Source organism: Belonocnema kinseyi, chromosome 3, assembly GCF_010883055.1.
Source record: "Belonocnema kinseyi isolate 2016_QV_RU_SX_M_011 chromosome 3, B_treatae_v1, whole genome shotgun sequence".
NCBI lineage: Eukaryota > Metazoa > Arthropoda > Insecta > Hymenoptera > Cynipidae > Belonocnema > Belonocnema kinseyi.
In genome coordinates, this window is record NC_046659.1 from 96,140,885 (window position 1) to 96,148,433 (window position 7,549).

The 7,549-nt window shown below is 31.2% G+C and overlaps 1 protein-coding gene across 2 annotated transcripts in view; it reads right to left on the reverse strand.

The window, feature by feature from the left end:
- LOC117169655 (divergent protein kinase domain 1C) overlaps positions 1–6,991 on the reverse strand; it is a 17,350-nt gene extending 10,359 nt beyond the window's left edge. Inside the window, exon 1 of one of the 2 annotated variants that reach the window (XM_033356131.1) lies at positions 6,429–6,991. In XM_033356131.1, the coding sequence (XP_033212022.1) occupies positions 6,429–6,578 (150 nt within the window). In that variant the 5' untranslated portion in view covers positions 6,579–6,991. The remainder of the gene's footprint in view (positions 1–6,428) is intronic. The other variant, XM_033356132.1, reaches the window with a different exon arrangement.
- Between the last annotated feature and the right edge of the window lie 558 nt (positions 6,992–7,549).

Here is a 7,549-nt window from a genome sequence, read left to right on the forward strand (position 1 = left end):
TAAAAAATAGAATTACAGAGCACAAAAGAGATTGTCGAATAGGAAACCAAAACACAGGACTATCGAAACATGCATGGACACATGATCATTATTTTGATTTTAATTTTAACAATATAAAAATATTAGGAAAAGAAAAAAACACATATAAAAGGAGAATCTTAGAATCAATTTTCATTAAAAAATAGAAAAGGAACTCCATAAATTTACAAACTGAAATACAAAATTTTGATAATACGTATCTAAGTATTTTAAATATTAATTAAAAATTTTATTCAGTTCTGAATTCAAAAATATTATTGTCAGTTTATTCGACGTTATAAGTTAAACTAAATGTAAACACTTTCCAATCGTTTAATTCACATTATTTCAGTATCATGCTCAGTTTCGAGCTCGGTAGACCTTGGTTTATTCACAATACGTGTTCAAAATGAATTTTAAAATAAAAAATTTTCACACAAAAAATTTTAATAATCTACATATTATTTAAGTATGACTACAGAAATTAAAAATAATTTTTTTTAAACAAATAGTGATTATGAAATGATATTTTTCGATTGGAAAATGGAAAAACACTGACTCAAATATGGATTTAATATTTATCAACAAAAAAAAATTTTATTATGACCCAAATTGTAAGTACATTGTTAAAACAAATTTTCGATTACTTTTTAAAAAAAAAATTTGACTTTTAAATATTTATTTATTAATTACCATTATATTATTAATTTTAGAATAAAAATTTTAATTTCAATGTTTATTACTCTATTTGATGGACGATCGATGAAAATTCCTCGTTGTTGGTTACACCTTCAACTATACTTTTATATTATTTATATTTATTGATACTATATTTTTTAATAACAATCACGATACTTCATAAAGAGATATTAGTCTGTAATTTATATCAGACTTTGGTGAAAAAACAGTGTTGACAGATTGAAAAATTAAAAAAAATTTAATTTGTTAATAAACATTGTGTAAAAAGTTTTCGAATACTTCTATAAGGCTTCACAAGAAATAATGTGCTTTCTGACAAATGTTCACTATTGCTATCTACTGGTAAATTATCTTAAGGATACATTACATAGTTATTAAAGTTATTACGGTTGAAAAAATTATTTTTAAGTATTGAAAAATGGTTGAGTATGGCATTCGTTCTCTAAATTTTATTAAACTTGGAAAAAAAGTTCAATATTTTTATCGGAAAACAAAGTAATTTTTTATCTTGTGAAATGTCCATGTTTTGAGACCCTCTGAACCCAAAACAACAGGTTTTCGCGTATGTCTCTATCTGTCTGTATCGGGCTGCGTGCCTGTAGATTTTTAGTTTTTTAGCACAATAACTTTCGAACGAACTGACAAATTGGATTGACCTTTAGTATATTCTTTTAGTGTCTTAAAATGAAAGTTAAGTTCGTTAGCCAAACATTTTGGATAAGATTTAAAGAGTGAGAGCATTTTCAAAATTTTCGAGGCTAGCGTGCGTATTTTGAGATTAAATCGTAAAGAATAGCATTGAAAACAAGGGGACATTCTTTTTCGAATCAAGGGGTTTTGGCGTTTGAAATCGGTATGAAATAAAATGTAACAAGCATAACGCTTTGTTTGATGACCTGAAATCAATGGTATCTGAGTGGATGTTTAAAAAAAATCCGATCTTTTGAAATGAGCGAGAATCGAGTGAAATCAGCAGAAATCTCTTAAACTATTCCGTAATCGTGAGCGAGTCAGTAGGAGTCTACGAAAGATTGTGAGCAATCATGAGCAGTCAAGCGAGCAATCAAGATTCAAGAGAGCAGTCAGTGTAGTCAGTGCATTCAGCGTGCGACCCTTTGCTTCGTCGAATCGCACGCCCCTCTACAGTTCATTTGCGCAGCGATGCCAATAGCAATAGTAGGGTGATCTTTTTATTCCAAAATTTGCTTCAAAGTTAATTTTATTTATTTTCATAAATCCACTAGAAATATCTTGAAACCTTTGGAAATCCTATAAAAAATTCTTTGAAATCCTTTAAAATTATTTAAATCTCTTGAAATCCTGTTGAATTCTCGTGATATTTATTTAAATAACACGTTCGTTCCGCAACACATTAAATGCTGTTAAGCTGTAAAATTAAAAAAATTAAACTTTATAAGTTGTGCAGTGCGAAGATTCTAAATGTTTGAATCCTAGCTATCATATTCAATTCAGAAACAATAAAAATTGAACGATTACAATTTTTTTAACTAAAAATTTTGTATATTAGAATATGAATAACATAAAATAATTGTTCAATTGTTATTCATTTATCAAAACGTGTGTTTCTTTTGAAATATTTTCAAATATTGTTTTAAAACTATTTTTTATTCTATTTTTTTTAATTAAAAAATGATTTAAGATGTTCCCAGGTATCTTAACAAAATTGTTGTATTATCTTTAAACCTTTCAAAATCCTTAAACGGAGTGGATAAACTGCCGGTACCGGCAAAAAAGTTTTCTGCCGGTACCAGCAATAAATTTCTCTACCGGTACTGGTAAAACACACATACACACGAACGAGTTTCAATTCGTGACAAATTCGTGACGCATTTCTGGAACTACCCATTTCCGTAATTCTCGCTTTACATTGGAAATGGATACGTTTAATCAGTTTGATGACCTTTTTTTAACAGATCAGGGTGAATCACCCACCACGCAGTATATATGTATTAAAATTTCCTTAGAATATACCCTGCAGTCACTTGCAACCAGTAAACGTTGCTAAAGTTTTTTTTGCTTCTGTAATTTTTATGAAAAGTTTAAAATTTCATAAATTTAGGGAATATAATTGAGGCGCTAAGAACTACGACGAAAAAATAAATCACTTATTGGTCGAAAATCGTTTATTATAGTTACAGGTACTTTAGGTTTTGGCCTATCGATAAATGTTAGAAATATGTAATTAAAACAATTTTTTGCCACAAAACGTGGTTAAATTTGAGGTGGTTGCTGAGAATTGATTATGACCACTGTGCAAAGCTCAGTTTTGTTTATTCTTCCTCGTATTAAGAGAAATAATTATGAGAATTAAACTCGTATTTTATGCTTCGTGTGATTTTTTTAATCCTAAAAGATCATTTTTAAAATTATTAAATTTTTTTTTAATTTGCAATCACTTTCTTAATTTTCCTGGTAAACCTACAGAAATTTTTGGCATATTTCAAAATATTTTGAGTAGGTTTAAGGTACTTTTCTAGAATTCAATCTCCTAAATTAGAGACTTTATTCTAAGTCAAATTTTCTATAAAAGCACCGCCAGGCCACTTATTTTTTGAGGGCAACACTCTATATAACAACCTTTTCACTGATTATTTAACTTTTTATTAACTTTATACGTTCTCCTTTATCCAAAAGCATTCTTTTTGAATAAATGAAAATTGTATATGAATTTAAAGTAAATGGATTCAAAATTTGATTTGTTTCAAATATGTATATTTTTTTAACTTGAATTTCTAGAAAAAAATGTTATGAATCAAAAGTTTCAGGGTAAAAAAATAATTCTTAGCTTCTTATTGATTTTTATGAATGAAGCAGTCGACAAAAGATTTTATATCATTTCAGTCCAAAATCATAGTTTTCTCATTTCTAATACTATAAAAAAGAATGTTTCATATACACAATCAGAAATAAGTTGATTTTTTTTCGTAAATTACAGTTGTCACCTATTCATCTTTTCACAAATTTGATGAAAAAATGTTTTTTGATAATGTTAAGAATATTTAAATTTTATAAAGCTGATTATGCAGAATATCAGAAAGAGTTATGGATTTTTAAAGTGTGTTATTATTTAAACTGATACAGCTATTCAATCTTTTCCTTTTGCATACAATAGAACTTTTAGTTTTCTTTTGAAGTCTATCAGCAAATCCCAAAGAAATACTTTAAAATAAACAAAGGGCATATATTTGTCAAAAACATTGAATTGGAAAATAGTGTGGTCAGCACAAACGAAAAAAATAAGTTGTCTATCGATGCCAGCAGAAGATTACTTCACTCATTCACTTCACACCTTATGACACAAATATTCCGTTTTCTTCAATTTATGAAAGTGTTGTTACTATTAATTGAGAAACAAGTGGTGTCAAACGTCAGAGAAACGCAAATAAATAAATTTTTTAATTTATAGTAGTGCAGCAAATAGAAATTCAGACTTCCACGCAATAGAGAAACAGTTTTTATATAACTTCAATTTCGCATACATTTTCAGCATGTAAATTTTCCTAATTCTCTGTCAACGAGATTTGTTTAATTCCATGGTAACTTCACATCAAATCGATTTTCATAATTTGAACATACAATTCTGTTAGGTAGTCATCTTTTTTCCGTGCACAAAAGTGTGCCAATTTTATGCTATTTAGGGGTTTGCACTGAAAATAGTGTCCTATATTAAACAAATTTTGGGGCACAGTATGTGCTAATAATATGGCATTGAATACCCTACCTGTATTATTTTAAATAATATTATACTTAGAAAAACATTTTTGACAATTTTTAAATATTTATCTATTATCAGCAGTGAGGCCGTTCATATTCGACATGCAAATTTTTTTAATAATACGTAGACTTATTTAATATATAATGAAACATAGATACTAATGGTATTATAAAGCCAAAAGAAGCAGCAATTTAGCTGAAAATTTGATTTTCTTAAAAACATAAGCTTTACCTTAACCTTTTGCATTTAGTGCTGGGCATTTCTAAAAAATATCAAAATCCGCTTCGAATAATGGAACATAAATTACTATCAATACTAGATTCCAGATATATGACATTGTTACCCCCCTGCCCCCACTGTTCACGTGCTCCAAAATTTCTTATCAAACCGGGCAAATACATGTTATACAATTTCCTTTGAAAACAAAAAAAAACATATTGCAGCCACATGCTTCACAGTAATGCAAGATGATGAATTTTAAATGTGGATGAATTTCATTTTTGCATTAGATTAAGGAAGTCACTTAATTTCAAACAGAAATGGAACTTAAGTACAGTGTCTCCTCTCTGATATACGAGTAATATGATGATTAACTGACAGGTATGTTGAGTTTAGGATGATTTTCATTCGCGCGCTCTGAAACTCAATTTGTGCTGGCAGAAAGGCGTGCGCGAAATGCGATGCGAGGGTGCGCAAACACTTTGACCGATTTCGACGATTTTAGAAGAGATGACAAGAGAGCAGCTGAGAGTAGCCAATATGGCGTCGATAGCGCTGGCTGGATATAGTGTGGATTAACACTGAGCTCATGGTATAGTCGTTTCGTCAGTTTCCTATTTTGATATATTTACTCAGATCTATAACGGTCTTTCATTATGAATAGAATAATCGTTCATATGTGATAAAAAAGATATAAAAAAGGATTGAAGATTTAGGTTTTGTACCTGGTATTTCAACAATCAGCTGACTTAAATCAACCTATAAGTTTCATTTCACACGCACGCGTTGACGGAAAGTCAACAATCTTTCTGTCTTAAATTAACCTATAAAGTACATTTTACGTACATAAAGCATTTGACTTTCAACCAAGCGCGTTACTTAGAGTCATGTTATCATCAGTGTTAACTTTCAACTGGCGAATGATCCTTTTGGTTACATCTGAAAGTCAATCGCCTTTATCTACTGAAATTCAGATTCTTGTATTGCTGTGTTGACAAGAAATGATTCAGTGAGATTATTTCGAATTTGATAACTATTCTAATGCGTTTAAATATCGCTTGCATATAAAAAGTGTCAAAGTTCTATTATTAGTTCAATTAGTAGACCATTATTAGTAATTGATTTACATGTACTGTGATGATTGAAATTTTAAAAGTTTTTTAAATGTTGAGCTGAATGTGTGCAGTATATTTATAGCAGAAGTGATACATTCATAAGACTCGTGCTAATTATAGAAGTACGCTGTAAGCACATAATGGAAGCTTACTAAAAATTTGATGATATTACAAGAATATAATCAGGACTTACAATACATTTACTGTGAAATAGTTTGACAAAAAAAGCTAGATGTATAAAAAAGGGACATCGAAAATTTGAATTCCTCAATAATTCTTCATTTTACATCACCTAAAAGTTACCAAATATTAACATAATTTTGCATAAAGCAACATTTTTATCATGTGGATTTCTACCACGAATAGCCTCTATAAACCAAGAATAAGGCGCGGGCGCATAGCCTTTTTCATTTTAACCCTCTCTCGTTTTACCCCTCGCCAATCCTTTATAACCAGTAGAAACTTGCTATCACAATAAAACAGCAGCTCATTCTTTTCCTTCCATCTTACGAAACTCCTGTTTTATTTCTGGACGAGGAAGCGCGCTTTTAATAAATACATTTTTGATTGTGGATGTGGTGCCAGTGAATGACAAAGCAGAAGTGAATATAATTTATCATTTATATTGTATCTTTACTCACAACATTTGACACGTGACGCCAGGCCTGGAGGTTTGTGCACATGATGCCCCAGTGTATGAGAAGATAGACAATTAAGAAAAGTGTTGATACCATCAGTGCAGCGACGGTCTTGTAGTGATACATGAAGCCAGGGAGGCGACGGATGTTCATGATTTGGTGTTAGGAGTTGCTTAGCGATTTCAGGTGAGATTTTGAAAATCGATGCTCATCAGCACATGGGTACGAATGTATCTATGTTCGGTTACATTTACGGTGGATGACAAGAGATTTTCTGTCATAGTTTCAACAGAACGTCGTGCCTGACGAGCAGGCGCGTCATACTGCAGATTTGCACATGGTATTCTGAATGAATTTGGGAAGAAGGCAGACAACAGTTGGTGACAGTCACTACTCCCTATGCCCACTTACTATGTATCAACTTCCAACGATACGGCGTACGTTGGAGTAAGGAAGCGGGAACTTATATTTGTTATACACATGAGCCAATGCGGCATGATCTGCGGCACACGCGATCAGCGCAACGGTATTGCGCCAGCGCAACGAGCTTTTCAATGTGTGCTTTGAATTGCAGGAACGTAGCGTTCTAGGGTACCCTTACTGAAGAAAAAAGCCCGAGTAAAAAAGCTCGGATAGTAAAATTAAAGATATAGTCCAGTAACTTCGTACGAAAAGGTTAAGCAGAACGCGTTTTTTGCTCAAACGGTCTATTTAGTGGTCCTGATGCAAATTCAAAATTTGCTAGAAATGACATTTACACTATACTCTCGGCAGGTTAAAGAAAACATTTTTCTAAAACTATTTCTTGCAGGAGCGCACACTCGCTGTTATAGGTCCACCGTTGGGGACTGAGTGTAAGAACGCGTGTAGAGTCGTACGTAGTTTACAGGAACGAAAGCAAGATCGAGTTATAAGGAAAGAAAGAAAAATAGACAGAGATATTCGTCGTTAGATATTCCATTAATGCAGCTCGAAACAGATAATTTAATATAATGATAAAGTAGCAAAAAAATCTTTTACTTATAATAACTGCATTCAATTTATTTCATAAATTACGGAATTGCACGTACCGTCACTTCTATACATAAACGAACGCTCCAACGCTATGAAAAATCGCACCCGCT